The sequence below is a fragment of the Pollicipes pollicipes genome, unplaced genomic scaffold (genome assembly GCF_011947565.3).
Source record: "Pollicipes pollicipes isolate AB1234 unplaced genomic scaffold, Ppol_2.1 Scaffold_6686;HRSCAF=7923_pilon_pilon_pilon, whole genome shotgun sequence".
Classification (NCBI taxonomy): Eukaryota; Metazoa; Arthropoda; class Thecostraca; order Pollicipedomorpha; family Pollicipedidae; genus Pollicipes; species Pollicipes pollicipes.
In genome coordinates, this window is record NW_023596921.1 from 44,697,253 (window position 1) to 44,720,269 (window position 23,017).

The 23,017-nt window shown below is 53.9% G+C and overlaps 4 protein-coding genes across 4 annotated transcripts; 2 read left to right on the forward strand and 2 right to left on the reverse strand.

Annotated features, from left to right (window-relative positions):
* Positions 1–677: 677 nt before the first annotated feature.
* LOC119108406 (nucleoporin p58/p45-like) lies at positions 678–2,368 on the forward strand (the record flags this gene model as incomplete). The annotated part of the gene is made up of 1 exon (XM_037231978.1): positions 678–2,368. A coding segment is annotated over one exon (1,455 nt), but the record flags the coding sequence as incomplete, so codon positions are not given.
* A 320-nt stretch (positions 2,369–2,688) lies between these two features.
* On the forward strand, positions 2,689–5,500 carry LOC119107732 (protein lin-7 homolog C; the record flags this gene model as incomplete). Its single annotated transcript, XM_037231275.1, has 5 exons — positions 2,689–2,772; positions 3,964–4,042; positions 4,328–4,369; positions 4,665–4,813; positions 5,216–5,500. Coding segments are annotated over exons 2-5 (513 nt in total), but the record flags the coding sequence as incomplete, so codon positions are not given.
* Positions 5,501–7,464: 1,964 nt separating this feature from the next.
* Positions 7,465–16,766, reverse strand: LOC119107119 (major facilitator superfamily domain-containing protein 8). The gene is made up of 11 exons (XM_037230491.1): positions 16,662–16,766; positions 15,951–16,122; positions 15,335–15,575; positions 13,276–13,389; positions 12,497–12,800; positions 11,952–12,086; positions 11,032–11,160; positions 10,632–10,733; positions 10,164–10,293; positions 9,142–9,357; positions 7,465–7,951 (listed from the first exon to the last, which is right to left on the reverse strand). Exons 1-11 carry the CDS (start codon positions 16,679–16,681, stop codon positions 7,829–7,831), a joined length of 1,686 nt encoding a protein of 561 aa, XP_037086386.1. The 5' UTR covers positions 16,682–16,766; the 3' UTR covers positions 7,465–7,828.
* A 603-nt stretch (positions 16,767–17,369) lies between these two features.
* Positions 17,370–22,293, reverse strand: LOC119108407 (uncharacterized). Its single transcript, XM_037231979.1, has 5 exons — positions 21,819–22,293; positions 19,347–19,439; positions 18,546–19,053; positions 17,637–17,986; positions 17,370–17,522 (listed from the first exon to the last, which is right to left on the reverse strand). The coding sequence occupies exons 2-5, from the start codon at positions 19,401–19,403 to the stop codon at positions 17,370–17,372; spliced, it is 1,068 nt and encodes a 355-aa protein (XP_037087874.1). The 5' UTR covers positions 19,404–19,439; positions 21,819–22,293.
* Between the last annotated feature and the right edge of the window lie 724 nt (positions 22,294–23,017).

The window sequence follows — 23,017 nt, forward strand, 5'->3', positions numbered from 1 at the left end:
GATTCTGTACTTAAATTCAGTGGCATGGTGATGAAAAACTGAAATTAAACCTGACATGATAAGAGTCTAAAGCATACAAGCCATCTTCCAGCTCTTGGGTGTTCCACTGGGCACAGCCAATGTGGGCAAGTTATCAAGTAATCCTTTGTGTGCAACTGGTCCTGCCTCACAAGAGCTGTCAGAATACCAGTTTGGCAAACTATCATTTACTGTTGCATTTGTGAGATGTGGTAGTAGTGCACTATGTGCTGATATCAAAGCATTGCTGAGCATGCAGAAATGTTTCTTGGCTCTTCTTTAGTATAAGGCAGAGATAAAAGGCAGATAGTTTTGTTCTTAACTGGAGTGATGATGTTCAAGGCATTTACATTCTTACTGATTGAATAGTTGTTATATGATATGGAAACTTGCTTGTTATAGCAGGTATGTATGGGGATATGGTCAAAGAGCAGACTCTGAGTTCCACTGTGTGTGTTGGCAAACCTTAAAAGGATGGTGTCATCTCTTTTTGTTGCAGGTTAAGCTTGGCCACCTGCCACAGACATCATGTCACCAGGATTTTTTGGAAGCAGTACGCCAAGCACCCAGGCTGGAGCATTTTCATTTGGTGCCTCAGCTCCATCCACCACAGTCAGCTGTCAGCACTGGGTTCTCTTTTGGGGGATCAGCTGCCTAAGCCAGCAGGCACCAGTTTCACACTGAACCCAAACCCTGCGGCACCAACAGCAGCACCAACTGGCTTTGGGTTTGGTACCCCAGCAGCAACTCAGGCCACGACAGGCCTCACTTTTGGCACGCCTGCTGCTGCTACACAAGCATCGACTGGCTTCAGCTTTGGCGCGCCGTCAGCGACCCTTCAAGGCTCGACTGGGTTCGGTTTCGGTGCACCGACCGCCACCACACAGGCCCCTCAGGCAGGCTTCGGTTTTGGCTCGTCGGTCGCAGCCACACAGCCATCGACGGGGTTCAGTTTCGGCACTCCTGCTGCCTCTACACAGGCATCGACCGGGTTCAGCTTCACCACTCCCGCAGCCTCTACGCAGGCGCCGACCGGGTTCAGCCTGGGTGCCCCGCAGGCAACGTCGCAGGCCTCTACGGGGTTCAGCCTGGGCGCCCCGCAGGCAGCGGCGACGCCTTTCGTCGGCTTGGGCGGCAAGCAGCTGCAGCTGGGACCTGGCGGGACCGTTGTGTCGACAGGCGGCCTGTCGACCAATTTCGGCAAGGCGGACGGCAAATCGGCCAAGGAAACACCCGTGCCCGACGAGGTCGCCCAGACGGTGGCCGCCTTTCAGAAGCACGTACAGGAGCAGAAGTCCGAGTACGAGCAGATCTCTCGCCACTCGTGGGCTCCCGTGCAGCGCGTGCGCGAGGAGACGGGTGCGCTCCGCCAGCTGCTGGCCGCCGTCGAGGCGTCCGTGCAGCGGCACGCCACGGCCGTCTCCAAACACAAACACGACGTGGGCGAGGCGCTCAAGAGCGCCGAGGTGGCGCAGCGCACGTCCGAGATCTCGCCAGGCCTACAGTACGAGAACTTGGCGCCACAGGAGCTGTTCGAGCGGCTGGTGCAGCAGTACGAGGCGTCCATGGTTACCTACAAGCGCCAGATCGACCAGCTGGAGCGGTTGCTCGCGGCTTCGGACGGCGCCAGCTTCGTTTCGCCGGAGGAGCTGATGAGCGCCATACGACAGCTGCACGAGACGTTCGTGTGGCTGGCTGGACACCTACAGACGGTGCATGAGAAGGTGCAGGTGCTCAAGGACCACTACCTGGCCTACCGCCGCAGCATGGGCGGTGATATAGCGGACGTGTTTGGTGGTGACCGTGGGAAGGCGGCGCCACCGCCACCGCCACCACAGCCCCAGCCCGGACCGTCACCGTTCGCCGTGGATCGGAACGCGGCAGCGGCGGCCGTGGCGGCCGTGGCGCAGGCGCTGGGCGAGGCGCCGGCGGCGGCCGCGTCCGTGCACGCCACGCCTGCCGCCGGCACGTCCCTGCTGGGCGCCGCTGCCAGCCCGTTTGCGGCCGTCAGCTCTACTGGGTTCGGCGCCAGCGGCTCGCTCTTTGGCTCAACGCCGGCTTTCGGGCTCAAACTTGATCCGCCGCCCGGAAGCAAACGCGGCAAAGTGGACTGACGTGTATTGACGTGAGCAAAATTTACTGATATACTAATTTCTACCCTCTTCATAGCTGTACTCAGTGAGTTGAGCTGTTCGAAAGTGTTTGCAACGAGTAAATATTGTACCGACACAACTTTGGGTAATTTAGAATGCACTGCATAGGTCTACAGGTTCTTAGCGACTTACCCCCAACCAGCATTTCGTTCCGCGCCGCTTTGAGACTACGATGTTAATACACACGAACCATTGAAGGTCATTGTTTTATTTAATCCAAGCAGACATTTGCATGACATCAAGATGTATGTCGCTGATCAAAGGCGGGCCCTGATAAGAAAACAGAGTGCGGAGACGGTGGTTTATTTTATGATCAGCGTTTCGGTCACAGCGGGATGGACTGGGGTTCAAGCACCACGAGCGTGCGTGCCCACCAAGTGTCTTCGTCTTTGTGTAAAAGAGTAGGAAAAACATGGAAAGTGGCAGGGTGGCGAGCACGGTCATTGGACGTTACCTGGACTGGCAATTAATCCCATAGTCAGAGACCATGAGGCATCTTTTTACAAGAAGAATATTGTGTATACGAAGACAGCGCATGCCAGGCGTATGCGACGTAACAAAATAATCTCGGGCGAGGCTATTTTTGCCCGATTTTCCGTCGGTAAGTGGAGCTCGGAGGTGGGGGTGTGGGAGCGGCGTTGCGTTCGAGTTGCATAAGCCTGTTGTCCTGACTCAGTTCATGTCAAGGCCAACCCTCTGTCCCCAGCTTTGAAGGTTTCATTTCACCTTTGGTTTAGCGCGTATCGATTCAAACTCACCACACGCTGATGAAGCCTGGTAATGGGTGCGATGTTACTCTATATCCGGGCTTTTTCCAATCGTGTGAAGTATGCGCTTTGACGAAACTTACATAAGCTTGTTTGATTTAGCTTGTCCATGGGCAGTGACATACAGTTATTGTATGTCAAGCATGAGAGCATGCATTCAGCATGATGGCTTGTATTGAATTACACATCCAATATCGCATGCCGAGCCATAGCTTAAATCAGACTATTCTGCACAGATATCCTTCTCTGAACTAGAAAACTATTAGACCTGTTGTCAGTGGAAGTCTCAGGCTGCAAGAACTAAAGCCTGGAACATGGCATATTGTAACAGAATTAATGTTTTATAGCTCATCTTTGGGCAAAGTGTGCACTGATGACTAATGGAAATCCTATACTTACTTGGGTGTCCTTGTCTGAAATAAGTGTTCATGTTAGCTTGCATAGTTAGATTGGACTGATGCCTGATTATTTCAATTTAAGGATATTGGGACACTGAGAACAATGCTCTGCAATCCTGAGATGATGGGAGCAGCTCTGACTGTTTTATCTGCAATGTCCATGCCAAGACAAAAATAGATGTTATTTTTTAAAGCCAAAGCAAATTCATGGCAAAGAGATGGATATCAAACAAGCTAGAATTAGTGTAACTTGTTTCAGCTGTATGCTGGAAATTATATGTTTCAGGGCCCATTCTTTTAAAACTTTCCAAGTGTCTCATCGTTCTGTAACATCTAGCGTGTTTAAGGAGAGTCATGATTGATCCTTCAGCACTGGATGATCATGCACACATGCTTTACATTTTGGGTGGCTATATGACCTGCAGTTAAAGTGTCTTATAGCCCCAATTACTATTACTACAGGTATGCACACCAAAATAAAGTGTGCTGGGTGAGTTAGAGATATTATAATATTGTGCATTATTATACAAGAGGTCAAGTTTAGTACCAAAAGTTATTATTGGGATACATATGTCTTTTAGGATTGGTCTGTGCACTTATTCCTGTTCATTTTGTGTTTCTTTTCAGGCACCTGATTTGCTTTGGACTTGCTTTGCATTAGAGACAGTAATGGCAGCTGCTTCAGACTCACTATCATTGGAAGGAGGTATGAAAATGCAGCTTCTTTTCTTATCACTGTCAAATTGTAGTCCACCAGCTGATAAGTTTTAGCTAGCTAGTAAACTTCTAAGAAATACTTTTTGTATGGGATGCATATTTTTGACATGTATGTGTTTGTATGTATGTGTGTGTACATGAGCCTTGCTTATTTCTATGGAGAAACAATTAATAAACATGTTTTGATAATGCCTAGCTTGATTGGGTGCTTTGCCTTTGTGGCTGTATAGCACATTTAAGCACTTTAATTGTTTGGATGTTTCATTGATCACAGATGTTATGAGAGCTGTGGAGCTGCTGGAAAAGCTCCAGAAAGGTACAGTTCCTCTCCCTAAAGTTATATTACTTCATGTGCAGTTTTCACAGCTGAGTGGTATGACCAGTAAGATGTGTTATTTCTCAGCAATAAGAGCCAGGATTAAATGACCTTATCATAATATATATATATATAATAATATCATAAATTTCACTTAGAAATTCACTACATTCATGCTTTTTGCTTTGCTTATGCATGTTTTGACCTTTTCATATATGTAAACATGCTGACATCTACTTTGCTGTTTGGTTTCTCATCTGGCTTAACTCAGAGCTGTGGGGACCCTGCACTGCAGCTGGTGAGGTGCCGGCCTCGAAGCTGGCCACCCTGCAGCAGGTGCTACGCTCTGATTTTCTGGGTGCGGTGCGCGGTGTCTACGAGCACGTGTACGAGACCGTGGTGTTGCCCGGCACGGCTGAGACGCGAGCTTCTGCCACCGCCAAGGTGAGGAGGATTAACCCTCGCTGGAGGATATAGACAGATATTTGCATAATTGCCTCCCACTTCACTTGTCACGTTTGCACTCCTATACGAGCTTCTTGGTCTGTAGTCGGTTTTTAGTTTAAACCCCTAAAAGTATGAAGAATAGAGCCAAGCAGAGGTGATCGTCAAGTGGCCCTCTCAACACTGCAGCAGGACAACCCCACAGTTTCCGGGAGTGACCACAGTGTGTCCAACCTTAAGATGCTTTGTCATATCGAGATAAACAGGACTGTCTGCCGACCAATGTGTTGCCCACAGATTGTTTGTGGTCTGTGTCTTTTTCTTCTTTTTGTCGCCGCTCCGGCACACGTTTCGTTGCGCTCCGTGCCATGACCATCGGCTACCACCGGCGCTGGCCGACAGGCGACGGTGGCCGCGTTCGCCGCGTCCGAGGGCCACGCCCACCCGCGCCTTGTGCGGCTCGAGCGCGACGCCGACGGTCTCGGCTTCAACGTGACCGGCGGCCAGGAGCCGGGGGCACCGGTGCTGGTGAGCCGCGTGCTGGAGGGCGGCGCGGCGGCGCGCCGGGCCGGCCTACGTCGCGGCGACCAGCTGCTGGCCGTCGACGGCGCCTCGGTGGAGGGCGAGCCGCACGGCCGCGTGGTCGAGCTGCTGCGCGCCACCGGCGGCGCCGTCACGCTGCTCGTGCGCCACGCTCCGGACCAGCTGCACCTGCTGGAGCGGCGGCTGGAGGAGGCGCGCGGCTCGCACTAGTTGCGGCCGGACGCACACCGCGCCCTGCCGACCGGTCGGCCGACCCTCGCGCTGAAGGGGTCGCTGCCCTGCTCCCATGTGCATCCTGTAGTGCCTTCAAGCTGCCTTGCGTTTTTGTCCATGTATTGTAGGTCGCCGACTTTCGACACCTGTGATGTCCGCTGTGCTCAGGACTGTAATCTGACTATAGGCGTGCGCGACGCTCTTCAGGATGGTCTGTCGTTTTTTCGTGTTTTTTTTTTGTTTGTTCTCTGTTTTGTCCTGTTTTGCTTTGAGCCATCATGTGTTGTTGAAGTGGTTGGCGTTGATCCATCGAAAGTGATGAAGCAATGCGCCGGTGCTGGACGGCAGCCTGTCGTTGGGTAACAAACGCGCTGGAGCCGTTGTATGTTCGCCGCGCAATTCCGGCAGCTTTTCTGTGCGTCGTGCCTCTGGTGCTGGTTGTGATGGGAGCATCAGATTATCAGCTGTTCGTGGTCTCATTGCCTCGCTTTGCTTCGTCGTTTTAAACACTGTGTTGTCAAGGATCTGCGTCCGTTCCGGCGACCTTCGGTTGAAGCCCATCGTCGCATCTCGTTTGGCTGCTGCCGCTGCCGCCAGCGTGTTGTTGAGCTTTCCAGTTATCCTGGAGGTGCAGCCCCTACCAGATCAGTTCGTGTGCGCGTGCTAAAGCTCGTGCTAAAGCACGGGGTGCAGCGTGAGGCGCGCGTCTTTCAGTTGATCTCCGACTTTTTAAACCTCTACAGATGATGCGACAATGCGATGCGAAAGGTATCCGAGGATTTAAGTACTCAACATCAGGGAGAACTCGCGAGGACTCATGGTTACTTGTCTCTGGAGAGCATGTGTGTTCTGTACTGCGAAAGGCGCTGACGACCATCTGCTTACTGATGAATGAAGAAAGTTGGTATCGTTGAAAACGTGTGAGATTTACGCCGATGCTTTTTAGACCTGAATCTCACATGGTGGTTGAGGGCATGTTCAAACAGTACGCAAGAGACGTTTGTGACCGTCATGTCTCAGGTGTATCCGTTCCTTTCATCCGTGCCATGCGTTAGGAACCGCTGCATGCTAGGCCTCCGGTCGCCACCTGAGCTTGAATCTGACTCGTGTGCTAGACACGCGCGCGATGCCTCTCACACGCGAGTCGCGTGCCAGAGGGGGCGGATGGTCTGTCTTTGTTTGTGAAAATGATCCCGCCTGTGCCTAGCACGTCTACTCAGCATGAATGGCAGTGTTGTACAAAGCCGATGTCTTCCCGCTATGCTGTTTGGACGGCGCCGGCGGTGCCTTCTCTGTGCTGTGATTGCGATACGGCCCGTAGCGCACTCTTTCCAGCGCATAGCTTTGTTATTTGGGCGTGGGCGTCGTGGAACGCTGGCCGCTCGCGACCGTGGGCGTCGTCTGAATGCGCTAATTCGAAAACCTGCGCTTTGTGCGTGCTATACAGCAACTGTCGCGATTTGTGGTTTACTTACGTGATGAATCTGACCGATGTCTGGCAGATGTTGAGAAACGAGTTGATGCGCCGTCTTCCGACAGTTTTTCGCGGCCGGTCGGCAGATGCCCGCGGACACCGGAGCTGCTTCCGAGGACGATGTGTAATGACACGTCTCCCATGTTCGGCGTCGTTTGCGCAGAGGTCCACGAATGCGCGATTCTCGTCATTTGATTGGTTCTTGAGTTTCATTGACCCTCCAGCAAACGCAAGCAGGCACATATTCTGCTCTTACGTTTGCATGTGTTCGGTGTTTCTCTTAAATGCAAAGTTTCCGTGAACGCCCTCTGCAAATCGTTCAACTGGTTAACGTAATAATTACTTTTCTAGAAAGAAGAAATTTTAAATTTTGGAGAAAAATTAAGCATACGCAGAAAAATCAGACTGAACTGTTGGCTCATAAACGGCTGTATTTATAAAAGTATTTACGTTTTTATCTACCTTGTATTTACACATGTTTTCATATGGGCTAGATTATTCAAAACAAAACTATTGCCTGATCGAGGACACACACACCATCACACGTCGATGCGTTATGGTCAGAACGTAATGAAAACACAGTTCTAGCACATAATCATACACAGAGGATGCAGCATCCTCGTGCTCCACCCGCCCGTCATACTGACCCACACAGCATCACTGTCACCGTCCGCCACGTCTGGCGCGCGCGGGCGGCATGCACGCGTCCCCGCACCGGAGCGAGATCCCGGCGTGTCGAGCCGCATCACGAGCGACCGCGCCGCCGCCCCCACCGTCGTCGGCCGTCAGTTATCTTCGTCCGACTCGGATTCTGGTGGCGCGCGGTTCAGCTCCGGCGGGTCGCTGCTACCGTACTCGGAGCGCGGCGCGCACAGGCTCTCCGTCCGGCTGGCGTGGCGACTTCGGCTCTGGCGGCGAGGGCGCGGCTCAGTCACGGCACGGGTGTCGCTCGGTCAGACACTGACGCCGCTCAGTCAGGTATGGTCACCGCTCAGTCAGGCGTGGGCGTCGCTCAAACAGACGTGGGTGTCGCCCAGCCAGACGTGGGCACCCCTCAGTCAGACGTGGGCGTCGCTCGATCAGGCACGGGCGCCGCTCTCTCAGACACGGGCGCCGCTCGCTCAGACACGGACGCCACGCCGCTCTCTCAGACACGGACGCCACGCCGCTCTCTCAGACACGGACGCCACGCCGCTCTCTCAGACGCGGACGCCACGCCGCTCCCTCAGACACGGACGCCACGCCGCTCTCTCAGACACGGGCGCCACGCCGCTCTCTCAGACACGGGCGCCACGCCGCTCTCTCAGACACGGACGCCACGCCACTCTCTCAGACACGGACGCCACGCCGCTCTCTCAGACATGTACGCCACGCCGCTCTCTCAGACACGGACGCCACGCCGCTCTCTCAGACACGGACGCCGCTCTCAGACACGGACGCCGCTCTCAGACACGGACGCCGCTCGCTCAGACACGGATGCCGCTCAGTCAGACACGGACGCCACTCGCTCAGACAGACGCCGCTCGCTCAGACACGGATGCTGCTCTCAGACACGGACGCTGCCCTCAGACACGGACGCCGCTCGCCAGACACGGACGCCGCTCGCTCAGACACGGACGCCGCTCGCCAGACACGGACGCCGCTCGCTCAGACACGGACGCCGTCGATCGTACGCGGGGACGCCACACCTGGCGCCGTGGAGCGGCACCACGATGTGCTGATTGGTAAACAGGCAGACTGGCTTTAGGAGCCGGTGCATGTGATGTTCGAATGAGTTAAGAGTTTTATATAGGCAAAATAGTGAACACCGACACAGATACGCGTAAAAAAGCATTTCTACGACTGGCTGGGCGGCCGATACTCAACGAACTACCGCCCTAGTAGAACATGTAAAACGTCGGTCCCATCGCATGGACGTGGGTTACGTCAGGTGCACTCAGCAGACATGAGAACTGAGATAACTACGCGTTTGAATGCAATGCGGGTGGCTGCTCCCGCTTCGCGTCATTAGTGCTTAGGTCGGCCAAGGCGAGCAGGACACGGGCGCCGGCTCCCGTACGGGCCCTCGTCGCGGCGTCGCAGCGAGCGGCCGGCTTACCTCGGCCAGTAGAGGCGTCTCCTCGTCGCGGCGGCGGCTGGCGTCGGTCAGGCGTCGGAAACAGACCAGCGTGACGACCAGCACGCCGGCCAGCAGCGACGAGAGCGTGCCGTACATGGCCCGTGGGCCGGCGTACTGGTACAGGTAGGAGAACGCCACCGGCGTCACCAGCCGCGACACGTTGGCCATCGCCTTCATCAGGCCCCACCAGAAACCCTGCAGAGGGGGGCGGGGGGGGGGGGGGTCGCCACCGTCACAACCAGCCGTCATCAGCCGGCGGGTTTCGTCGCAGGGAACACGCTTAGTCCGCCCAGTTTATTTATGAGCATGCTTGTCGATGTACGCTTCAGTAACGGCTGGACGACGCGCACAAAACTTAATTCCCGCGGTAGGAAGTTTCGTGGATTTAAGGAAATCATGGAGAGCGATGCAATTTATCTGAAAGTATCTTCTTGCGGTTGCGTTGGTGACACATGGTTTTCAGCCAGACAGCAGTAATTATCGACGTGTTAAGCGATTGGTCATCCGGGACGGCAGACACACATGCTGGCCTCTAGCCGGGCGGCAGACACACATCCAGTCATCCAGGACGGCTGTCACTACCGCGCCCGTGCCAGGCGACCGACACATGCTCTCATCTCCGAGCCGGGCGACCGACACATGCTCTCATCTCCGAGCCGGGCGACCGACACATACTCTCATCTCCGAGCCGGGCGACCGACACATGCTTTCACCTCCGAGCCGGGCGACCGACACATGCTCTCACCTCCGAGCCGGGCGACCGACGCATGCTCTCACCTCCGGGCCGGGCGACCGACACATGCTCTCACCTCCGAGTCGGGCGGCCGACACATGTTCTCACCCTCGAGGCGGGCGACCGACACATACTCTCGCCTCCGAGCCAGGCGACCGACACATGCTCTCACCTCCGAGGCGAGCGACCGACACATGTTCTCACCTCCGAGCCGGGCGACCGACACATGCTCTCACCTCCGAGCCGGGCGACCGACACATGCTCTCACCTCCGAGCCGGGCGGCAGGCACTTGGAGAAGAGGGCGTTCGACATGGAGGCGAGAAGCGCCACGGCGATGCCGTGCAGCACCAGCTCCGTGATGTACTGGCCCAGGTAGATGCGCGGAACGCTGGAGCACCTGCGCCCCCCGCCGCAAGGACGGCGCGTCATGAACCGACGCGTGAACCGAGCACGGCGCGGCACGGTTGGACGTGCGCAGCCCACCGGCCAGATCAAGGGGTTTAAAAAACATTCCATTATGGAGTTGAATGAGAACGGAGGGTCTCTGTAGGTTAGGATGATGCTGGATTTCTTCCGAGCCATCAGTGAATGAGACAATGAAAATAAATAGGCCCCGTTCGTCTCAGCACCACAAAATCGCGTTCGCGAAGCGTGATATCGAACTGTACCGTTGATTTAGAGCCTCTGATATGACATGCCTATGCTCCATCCATGCTTCACGTGGCACCGACTTACCAGGTTTGCTCAGGGGGACAGCCCAGAGACGGTGGCGTCATGGTAGTGGTACCAACCGGCGTCAGCGTTGTGCCGCCAACCAGTGAAACGTCTGGTACGGCCCTGCCAAGCGTGCATGCACAATACCTGATATGGGTATCTGCGATCTGCCCCATTATTGGAGCGCGGAGTGCGACTCAATTACCAGGTACTGAAGCAGCGCTCCTTTCTTCATATAATTTGTTTCCACAGGCAAGCCTAGAACTAGTAACTTTACTTATAAAGAGCAATGTCAACATATTCCCACCCTAGCAATGGAGGATAAGTCACCACTCTCCAGCAATACAGTCAGTAAAAGCAGTGCACCATGACATCAGTAATCGACATCACAGAGTGAGATCGACGTCATTGGAGGTCTTACCCGTTAGCGGAGGCTGCGTCCGCGAGAGGCGCCACCGTCGGCGGCATCTCCGAGCCCCAGGGCAGCGACACGACGAAGCCGAGGAAGCCCACCATCGAGCCGGCCAGCAGCAGAGCGCGCTCACCGAACCTGCCGATGACACGGCGTTAGCCAGGCCGGCCGGAGGCAGTCATGTCATGCGATCACACCACGCCGGTGGGGCGCGGCAACAGACAAGGTTCGGGCTGCGCCAGGGTCACCGATCGGGTGGGATATCACGGCCCCGCTGGCGCTGATTACAGATAAACAAACCTCGGAGCACAGAGGCTGAGCAAAAATTTTCGCAGAAAATAGAATAGTTATGCTGCCAACTTTCTCAGAGTGATTTGACCACAGGTGATGTTTTCCGGAAAGCACACCTCCTGCGATAAAGTGTGCCAAGTTCACCTTGCCAGACCTTTATTTCCACAAAGTTTACAGGGCTTCTACTGAGGTAGATGTGGTTACTAGTCGTAGACATACATGTGAAGCCATCTAAATATATTGCACGCTCGTGGTCGGAGCTGGGCACCAGTCCTCTGACGCCTGCAGACGGGCGTCAGTTCTCTGACGCCTGCAGACGGGCGCCAGTTCTCTGACGCCTGCAGATGGACGACAGTTCTCTGACGTCAGCAGACGGGCGTCAGTTCTCTGACGCCTGCAGACGGGCGTCAGTTCTCTGACGCCTGCAGACGGGCGCCAGTTTTCTGACGCCTGCAGATGGACGACAGTTCTCTGACGTCAGCAGACGGGCGTCAGTTCTCTGGCGCCTGCAGACGAGCGCCAGTTCTCTGACGCCCGCAGATGGACGACAGTTCTCTGGCGCCTGCAAACGGGCGCCAGTTCTCTGGCGCCTGCAGGCGGGCGCCAGTCCTTCGACGCCAGCAGACCGAACCGCTGACCTGTTAGCTAGCCGAGCCGTCACCACGAACATGACGGTCGAGACCAGACTGAAGCCCATCATCAGGAAGCCGTACGTCCTGACTGCCCTCTCCTCCGGCCAGCCGTTCATATCCATGAACATGGGCACCAACAGTCTGTTGGCAACAGGAGCACAAGGGTCATAAGGGGCATAAGGGGCATAAGGGGCACTGCGGAGACGAGTCACTTAGGTCTCTAGGCGCACGATGGGACTCCTCTGAAGATTCCCCAGCAACTACAGACCTACTACCTAAACACGAGTGCCAAACCATGAAGTGGCGCTGACGAGATTGTCGACTTTCTTTACAGCCGTGCACCCGACGTCGCGATAGCCGCATACATATGGATGGTGCCGGTTCAGGGCAGAAAGCTTATGCAAGGAAAACACAGACAGGTATTCTGTCAGGCTCAACACATAAGCGTGTTTTGCATTTAAATGACATCACTGATCTCCTTCAAAAGACTGGTGGGGCCACTATTGATTTTTCCCACGTTGCCCTTCCACCGCGCGTGGATCAGTACTGACGAGTCGTTGAAGAGCAGGATGCAGCCAACGGCGCACATGACCAGGACACAGGTGGCAATGCCTGTGTAGTTGGCGGCCGTGGCGCTCCGGCGTTTCGTGCTCAGGCCACCGCTGTCGGCGCCGCCCAGACCGAGCTCCAGCTCCTGGTACGCGATCTCGTTGTCGAAGAAGAACAGGTAGAGCAGTACGGTGGTGACCAGGTAGACGGTGAAGGCCGTGATGCCAGCCAATGTGTACATGTTGAAGCGGAAGCCACCGAGCACGATGCCCTCGGAGCCGAGCAGGGATAGCAGCGTGGTGCAGCCTGACGATGGAGCAGTGCTTGTCGTTTGTGATTGGGCACGCGCAATCAATCCAAGTTGCCTTATTCAGTGAAGGGCCCGCCGCCGTAAGGTTCAGGCTTGATGATGAACTACGGAATTAGAGTAGGCGTTCCAAGCTTTATCACGATGTCGGTTTTCTAAGCCCCTTTCCGGAGCGATCAAATTCTCTCTTAAGTGTGCTACTGTTAGGGCTATAAGCCATATGGGTTATAGCTCCTAACAAGAACACTTTGATGGAAGTATATGTGAAAGCTGACCCTAAATATTTAAGATTTTCTGTGACAAATGCGAGCGAAGCACACTTCCTGTATGATAGCTCTGCCTGTGCCAAATCAGGGGTTTTCTTCAAAGACCGCTTTGACAACGTCAGTACTAACATGTTCCTGAAAGGAACCTTCAGTGGCACCTGCAGAACCAGACAGGGCATTTCGCCTGCGTCGGAGCGCCTTCACTGACCTGCACCGGGGATATAGGCGGCAGCGGCGGCTCCAGCGAGCAGGGCCATGGCCGGCCCCCGCTCGCGTGCCGTTGTGCCCCTGGTCACGAACACGGAGCCGATCACCGTGTCACCTAGCCGTCAAAAACGGCTGGTCACCGCGCAGCCCGGCCATTACACAGCTCATCAGTGCGTCACTAGGGAACCACACAGCCCCACCGCGCCACCTTGCGGTAGAAAACACAGTCCGTTTCAGCACCACCTGTCGGTCGAAAAAGCAACCGGTCATATCGCTACACGGTTATCAAAAATCTCCCACCGCGCCACCTTGCGGTAGAAAACACAGTCCGTTTCAGCACCACCTGTCGGTCGAAAAAGCAACCGGTCATATCGCTACACGGTTATCAAAAATCTCCCACCGCGCCACCTTGCGGTAGAAAACACAGTCCGTTTCAGCACCACCTGTCGGTCGAAAAAGCAACCGGTCATATCGCTACACGGTTATCAAAAATACAGCCAGCCACTGCGTCACCTGGTGACGAAAATCACAACCTGTCACAGCGCGCCTTGTGTTTAAAATATAGTCAATTGCCGCGTATGTTGCTGTAAAGGCGTAACTAGTCAATAACTGGTGTAATTAATAACATAACTAGTGCAGAAGCAGAAACATAACTGGTCACCGCGCTGAATGACAAGTAAAAACGCAACTGGTCATCGCACCAACTAGGGCCAGAACACGACCAGTGACCGCGCCACCTGGCTATAGAGAACAGAGTTCACCACCTTACCACCTGATGGTTACCACCTTGCCACCTTACCACCTGGAAGCCTTGCTCATTTCTCTGTCACCTGGCGATCACGGCGCACAACCGGACGCCATGTCACCTGGTCTATCGTCGTGTGACCAGACGACCAAGAGCGCAATTGATCAGTCCACCGCCTGACGTTCACAGACGATCAGCCCGTCACATGGAGTCGACGAACAAATCAGCCTGCTACCTGACGGACACCACGCTTTTGCCTTTGGGGGAAGTATCTCCCGGGGGGCTTCCTGCACAAAATGGGGCCTCCACGTCAGAGGGGTCTCCTGGGCAGTGTCGTTCTCAGGAGGAGGGCGCTTAGGCCGTGTGTCCCCTTATCGCGTTGTTACATGCATCATATTTGTGTAAATGAATGTCGACGGCCAAAAAAGTCCGTAATATGGGCCTTCTGATTAATATATGAGTTTTCTCAATCCATCAGTGGGTCTGCCCATCCTAAACCAGGGCCTCCCGTTCCTCAAAATGTGCTCCTGATGCATGAGCGGCCTACTAATCCAGAAAGGATTTTTCTGACCCACAAAGGGGCTTTCAACTTCAGCAAAGGGCCTCGTTATCCAGAAACAGGACATCCTAATCTGGAAATACGGCCATCCGGCAAATGAAAGGCGACCTCTGCTCAAGGAACGATGCTCCTGAATACCCAGGGTACCTCCTAAACGGGCTATTCTCATGATCCAGAGCATGCGTCTCTTGATGTAGAAAGGGGTCTTCTGAGGCCGATATAATGCTCCCTAACTCAGCCATGCCTGCCTCCTTGAGCTACAAAGTCTTCAGTATAGACAATAGACTTCCAAAAGCTTGAAGAGGCAAAAACAATATCCTTGCCCCCTCCCCACTCAGACACACATACATGCATACACTGTCTGTTGGCTGATGATGGACAGGGGGCAACTGCCCCTCTGCCCTACCTGTTTCGTCCCCCATGCTACCTGATGGTCCAAAACAAACAGCCGAGTAGCCTGACATCTGGCGATCATAGACCTGATAAGATCGCGCCTAACCACCGAAGGGACGATCGTCGCATCATCTGGTGGTCATAACCGCAAAACTGTTGAAGGCACCGAGCAAAACGAAGGCTGGTAACATGAGAAGGAAAGGATGCCAACCCAAAATAAAGCTTCCACAAATTAAACAGGCTGCAAAGGTAAACATCTTGAAGACAAGCCATACTACATGCCATAACAATGTTCTGCCGACCTTCCACCTGGCACGACTAACGGCACGGAGGTGAGGGGGGGGGGGGGGGGTAAACACTCACTGCCGAACAGACCGTCGATGGCGCGCGAGGCGGCCAGCAGGTAGAAGGGGTGCGACGGCATCAGGTAGGCCAGCGCCCACATGACGTAGCTGAGCATCACCATGACGGAGGTGAGCAGCGCCAGCGTGCGCAGCGAGACCAGGCGCAGCGCCGGCCCCAGCAGCGCGTTGTTGACGATCCGCGCGATGAACATGCCCGAGATGATCCAGGCGGCGTCTGTCTTCCGAGCGTCCGGGTCCAGCTGCGGATAGGTGGTCCAGCGGTCGTCGGATTTCATGCTTTCGCGACGGGTTCCCGAAGCCGGCACTCCGACCCGCTTTTCACAGGTCAAAAGGTGTTTCACAGGATGCAAGATTTACGTAAGGAAAATGAAGCTCACAGAACACAACAGATCTGTTATAGAGTCTCACACCCTTTTGAGCGAAGTGGCTTCACTCCGAAAAGGATAATAGCTGCCATCCAGACCAACAGCTATCTATCAGCCAATGTGGCCAAGCCAACTGACGAGGGGTTCAAACATGATCGCCAGCAGTTTAGCCGGAGCGATCCTCCGTCAGCAGTCGTGCTGGCGTAAGGCCTCCGTTTCGGTGCACCTGTTGGCTCCACGCGGACCTACGTTCTGCATGTAGGGCCAGGTGGTGGGAACGATCATCGAGAGGGCGATATAGGCGCACGACGTGCGCGTGCAGACCAGCCAGAAGGACACGTGCCGACTGCGCCGCTCCTCGGCCGTCTCCAGGTGCATGGTGTCGTAGACGGCCCCGGTGCCGTCCGGGTCCCGCCTGGAACTGAGCACCCGCTGAGCCTCACCCGGCCCCACATGCACCGTCTGCCGGCTCGGCAACCGACGGACGTCCAAGGTGGGCCGCCGCTGTCGTCAGATACACGTGCCAGCAGCCGGAAATGAGACGTGCTGGGCGCGACTCAACGGTGGCGATCCTTTCAACCAGCTCTACGACAATCAGACGGGACACGGGAAATATAAACGGATGTGCACTTCGCACGGGCCCACAATAATCTCGGAAGTCTGCCTTTCCGTGGCAATTTGCTGGTAGCGTCAGATACAGAATGGACCATCATCGTCGACTCCTCGCCTGCTGGCTCCACGCAGCATTGCAGGGGAGAGGAAAAACGGTGCCGACAAGGCCATAGGCATCCCAATGTTGGAATTTACACGATCTACTGACCCAAGGCAGCATAGTTGTCCACGCAGACGCGCAGATCGAATCCATCCGTTTCCCGATCACGCGCAAATCCACCGCGCCGCGCTCCCACAGCTCCCACACCGCGACGCCGCACCGCGCGAGCTCCACGCCGTGCAACGTACCTGCCTCCGAGCAGGTTCATGGTCGGTTCCGCCGTGTTTCGCCGCGTCAGCCGATGTCCGCCCGGCGCACCCGCGCCGCGGCGTCACCGCTCACCCCGGGCTGCACGCGGGGTGGCACAGCTGCCTTCTGGCCGTCAGAGCCCAGCCGACCGGCCTAATGGGACGCACACTGCTAATGGCCGCTGATGAGCCTCATTAGCCGGCGGCCGACGCCACCGTGCTAGGACCGAGGGGACGCGGCGTCTGACGCGCGATTGCCGCGCCTCGCTGGCGTGCGATCCGTGCAAAGGCACGGTCGGCGAACTCGGCACCCTCCGAGCTATGTGCCCACGCGGGGATCCGACCGAAATATGGGCTAGTCCCGCACCTTGACCAGGTGGCTATGATCACACATCGTGATCAGGCTTTCCTCAATCACAAAGAACAGATGGTCGTAAAAATAGATGAGTATATTCTACAGAAAATAGCTACAAAAACTGCTCGTAAAGAAGCGAAAACGTTTCCATTTGTACACGTCAGGAGGACGTAATATCATGTCACATAACGTGCGCGGCCGGCGCGCCACGCCACGGCCTGCCACGCCAAGGTCAAACCTGCTCAACAACACGCGCGGCGATGGAAGCACGTAACGTTCCCTGCGGTAGCTTATCACTACGACAATACTGACAGTTGCAAAAGTGAGTTAGTGGTCGGGCATCGCCTTGCCAGCTACATACTAAGCGGCAGCTGCTCTCCCCGCCTGGACCGCAGCAGCGCCTCGCTCCAGAACTGGCGCTGCTGCTCCAGCACCTGCATCTGGAGGGCGTGGTGCGCCTCCATGTAATCGGCCTCGCGGCGCAGCAGGCGCATTTTGTACTCGTGCTCGAGCCGGCGCAGCTCGAGCGCCTCGTCGGCCGCCTCGGCCGGCGGCCGCTTGGCGCCGCGCCGCTCGCCGGCGCCGGACGGCTCGAGCGGCGGCCCGGGCCGCGGCCGCGCCGCCGCCGCCGCCGCGTGCCCGTTGACCAGCCGGTGCAGGTCGGGCAGGCCGGGTGGCGTCCAGAGGCCGGCGGCGGCGCGCCACTGCTCGGCCAGGCTGGCCACCGAGCTCGGAGCGATAGCGGGCTGCCGCTGCGGCTGTGGCTGCGGTTGCGGCTGTGGCTGCTGTTGCGAGGGTGCCGGCGCCGGCGGAGCGCCCAACTCCACCGACAGGTAGTCACTGGGGATCGGGTACATGTCCAGCTCAGCCGGCGGCGACGGCGCGCTGGTTTGCGAGCGGCCGGGCGACTCGACGCGTGACGTGTTCGACGCCTCCCAGTCGGACATTTCAAACGCTTCCTGCTTCAGCGCTGGAAAACACCGGCCCTCCGGTCAGGCGACGGCGCACCATCGAACATGTCACCACCAGTGAAGGCGCAAGCAACGTGACAAAGAGAGCAAACAGAGCGGTCAGAATATGGCATCACCAGCTTACATCACAAACTAAATGTCGAAAGGAAAGCACACTACTTAAAATGACGCCTTACCAGATATATAGTGATAGTTTGCGCTTCCGGGCACACCTGGTTAAAAAATATGGATGCACAATTGTCAGCAACAGGCACTAAGTGGCGCAACTAGCTTCGATACTATGGGAGGTACTTGTAAGGTGTACAGACCGTAATCGCCGTTGTATTATGCTAACAATGGGCCAGATTGACAACCAAACAACAACTGACATGCGTAGCTGCAAGTCTAGGTGTAGTTAACCAGATCAGGTGGCTGGAGAAAGCATTTAACCTGTCTTATTGACGGGGGTGTCTGATACGTGAGTGTGTGTATGCCACCCCCCAGCAAACACACCGAGTCCCCCTGAGATGGGCCCCTGCATTCGCGGCCCGTTGCGAAGGCTGCGCAGCGGCCGCTCACCTCTGTATTCGTGCTCGGGCGGAGCATCCACCACCTCGCAGTGGCCGTCGAGCAGACCCTCGAACTGCTCGGGCGCCAGCTGCGCGATACGCCACAGCACGCGGTCTACGCGGGCCGTGGCGCCCGCCTCGCGGCCCGCGTCCAGCGCCTTCTTCGTCTTCTGCTTCAGGTTCCAGTAGCACTTCTTGAGCTCTGTGACGCTGCGCTCCAGCGCGGCGCCGTTCTGCTCGTTGAAGCGCGCCTGGATATCGGTCCAGGCGGCCACTTTCTGCTCAATGGTGACACCGTCGCCGGTGCGCGACTCGACCACGTCGCCGTGTCGCTCGATCAGCGTCACCAGCAGGTCCTTCTCCTTGAACGAGAAGTTGTACTTGCGCTGCCGAGCGGCGCCCTGCCGCAGGTCGGCGCTGCCCACTAGGCTCACGTCCAGGCCGGCCGGCAGGGTCACCCGCTGCGGCGTGCCCACGTTCATGGCGCCGACGCACGCGCTGCCGCCGCCGCCGGTCACCTGCGGCACACACCACAGACACACCACAGTCACGTGACCACACGGCTGCTCACCCACAGTTGTCAGTGCTGAAGGAGCACAGACCGATGTGTACCCAATGTGATTCATGGAAGGGATCCTCTTCCTGGTAGTTACAGACCCCAACACTTCCTTACAATGCATGAAGCACGTGCACAGGATACAACAAGACGATTCTGGCTGACAACACGACTACTCAAGCCTGCAGGAACCCTCCACATGTTCAAAAACTGGGCAGTGCTCTGCCCCAGGTCGGCGCCGCCCACTAGACTCACGTCCAGGCCGGCTGGAAGTGTCACCGTCGTCACTCGCTGCGGCGTGCCCACGTTCATGGCGCCGCCGCACGCCCTGCTGCCACTGCCGGTCCTCTGCGCCCAGATACACCACAGTCACGTGACCGCACGGCTGCCCACCCAAAATTGTCAGTGCTGAAGGAGCACAGACTGATGAGCACACAATATGATACAGGAAAGGGATCCTCTTCCTGGAAGTTACAGATCCCAATGTTTTCTTATGGTGTATGAAACAAATGCACAGGATACAACAGGACAATTCTACCTGAAAACACTGACCACTCCAGCCTGAATGAACTCTCCTCCTATTCAAAAAGGCTCTACAGGCTGTAAAACAGAGCTCTTGACTTACAAAGGTGCTCATGAATCACATTCTAAAAGCCTGGAGAAGCGTTTCAATTTTCTACCACTTGGGTGGTAGGGATGTTAATATTTTATGCTATTGTACACCCAGCTTTTGGTTCAATGCCTGTTGCACCTTCCCTTGCTCAAAATAGGAAAATCGGCATGAACCATGTGGCAGCCAAGTCAACATCTAAGTGTCCCAGGCTTGACAAACAGGTGACCAAATGTCCTGATTCATGGTTAAAGGGCAGTAAACTGGTGTCAACAAATTGTGTGCATAGGCTGCTGGAGGGTCAGGATCCTATTAGCATGAATCTATATCTAATTCTAGTTGTCAATTCCAACACAATGTGACTGCATTTTAAATTAAAGCTGATGTCATTTATTGTAAATGTAGGGTTTGTGAAGTTAACATGCGCCAGGGGGGGGGGGGAAGGCCGGCTAGATATGCTTTGCTCGGGTTGGGGTGGGGGGTAATTTGGCCCCCCTGAGATCTTGGGAACTAGATGTATGAATGGGAACTGAGAGGTATGGCTTCATCTAACACCCTGCTGTTGGATCAAATTGAAGAATTCCCTTGAAATTGCCTTCACTGAAACCATGACCTGACTTTGACCTGCCATAGATCAGCAACCTTACAAGGTAAATCTAAATTTTTGATGCCAAAGTATTTGTTATTAGATTCTCAACAGCTATGCAAAATTTGGTGCAGCATAGCCACACCATTCAGAAATTATTCTGGACAAACCTTCTGGGGGAAGGGGGGGGCAATTTGACCCCCCCCCCCACCCCACCTCACCCCAGCAGGTGTTAAAGACAAAGCCAGTGGCTTTAAATTTCTGAAACATGATGACATGTCTGAGGCCAGTGGTTTAAAATTTTGCACCCACAAAGCTCAAGCTCAAGTCAGTGGCTTCTAGCTTGGAAAATAATGAGGCAAAGCCAAACCCATCAGTCAGAAATTATGAGGTAAAATCAAAGATAAACATAGTGTGCCACATTGCTTTCAAAAACTCAAACCATTCAGTATCTGCTAGAACTGCACATGACGATAAAATAGCACCGTGCATTTGTGCAATTATTAAGATAAAGGGTTCACATTATGCAGAGAATTGTTCAGATTATCATCCTCATTCTGTTTGGTAGTGTTTATATAACTTTTCAGGCAGTTAGGTATGTAGCTGTCTCAAAAATTATGTAACTGATCAGAATGACAGGATGAGCAAGACTGCTTTATAGTCAAAACTGATGTGAAAAATTACAATTACCAAAAATGCTCATGCTCTTGCAATTACCATTACAGAGGATGATTAGGCCATTAAAATTTCCATGAGACCAAAGCCAAAGCCTGTTTGTGCAACAGTGCATTTATCAGAATATCTGGCATCTCTTCTCCTTTGAGTCAGTCTTTTGCAATCTCTGAGCACTAAGGACTTGTTCATGAATAACACAGCTATGGAGCAGGCAAACTTTAGAGTGGTATGAATACTTTACCATGCCTTGTATACAGCTTTTCCAGAATGCATTGCACATCTTCATTATCTTCATAAAAATAAACTTTCACATCACATGTTAAGCATTATCATCAATGGTGATCAAAACAAATCACTCCCATGTTATCATTCACAAAAAATATGAGAATATCAGCAACTGCTTGAATCCCCTGTCCATAATCACTAAGCTGATTCAAGCAAACTGTGCCCCTAACCCTGAATCTGAATTGCATCAGGCACAAGTCTATATACTGCCCAGGATGTGTATCACTCTGTCCTATGGTGCTTATTGCTATATCTTGCTTTAAATATCAGAACCAGTGCCTTAATCCTTTGAGTGGTAAAGTTGATGAGCCTCATCTATTGCCTAAAGGTCATAAAGTTTTATCTTCACAGACAAAACATGATAAGTCCATTACATTCTATCCTTACCAAGATCCAAAGCAGGATCACCCCACATGGTATTACATGTGTCTAACTACAGATAGTTGCACAACCTTAAAAGCTTTTTCACCCCTTTCATAGGCTTGAAGTATTTCAAGCACACTTGAACATATGAGGTAGATTCTCAAGTTCCATACATCAACCAACACATAGATGTGCATCAAATACTCACCTCAAATTTTTTGCAGCTCTTTATCAGTCTCCACAGGTCCAAATAGATTTTGCAGTGTTTAAAAGTATGATAGCTCCCAATTTACCAAAAAGGTTTTAACAAAGAAAAGTTAGCTTCACACTTTTGCTGCCACATTAAAGAGCTTCACATAAAATAAATGTCTACATCAATAATGCAGGTGGCAAACATGTTTTTCTTAATAGCGTGCGCAGGCACTTGCGCCCCATCTTTACACACAAACACCAATATCACAATATCTGTCACTGCATAGGCATTGGGTCGATTTGGAAAGCAGTCTTCTTCCGACCGGGAACGTCCCACCCTTGTTTCACGCAGCGCACATGGACCACGGCTGAAAACCAAACGCTGGGTATGGTTTATCGGCTTTGAGTTAGAAAATGCCTCATTACATTTCGGCTGCCACAGCCCAGGATCACCAACGTCGGAGCGCCGCCCAGACCTGAGAAAACCCGAAATATCGTGGTTACATTTCTTTTTCATTGGCTAATTAACAGATTCCCAGGCTGTAAAGTACTGCCTATCGTGGGCTGCTTTGCTGCTAAAAGGCAGCAATTATTGAGCCATGGAAATCAGGTAATGTTCTACATGACTTACAAGCCACTAATCCGCGTAATTTCAGTAAAGATTTCGGCAGTGCAGCTGATTTCGATATAAGAAAGGAACATGCACATCGCTCATGTATCGAAACACGCGCACTACGCTAAGAAGTTCATAAGCTGATTTATTGACCGGTGTCAGTATAGGTATTATTTTGTCTCGATGCTACTACATATATCGGCGATTTGACCGTATATCGAGTTCTCAGCTAGTAATGAATTGCAACGTTAAAGCAAATTTCACACTGATCCACTATCAGAAATGTCCTCATACATGTCCTTGATACCTGTGGGCACGATCCTGGGTGATGGAACTGATCCATGAACATTCTGCATCACTGTTTCACTCAGATCAGATTATTAAAGGTAATAAAGATAGCTTTCCGTGACCTGTGTCGCTGAAATTTTTGCATACACACGAAAGGATTTCAAATCAAGCAGCAATCGAAACTTCGTGCGACTGTATGGACCACCTCCATTCCTAAGTGCAGGAAGTCCTGAAATCTACGTGTCTGACATGTTCGTTATGGCGTGACCTTTGAGGCATGAACATAAACCATAGGGATAAGGTTAATGTTTATG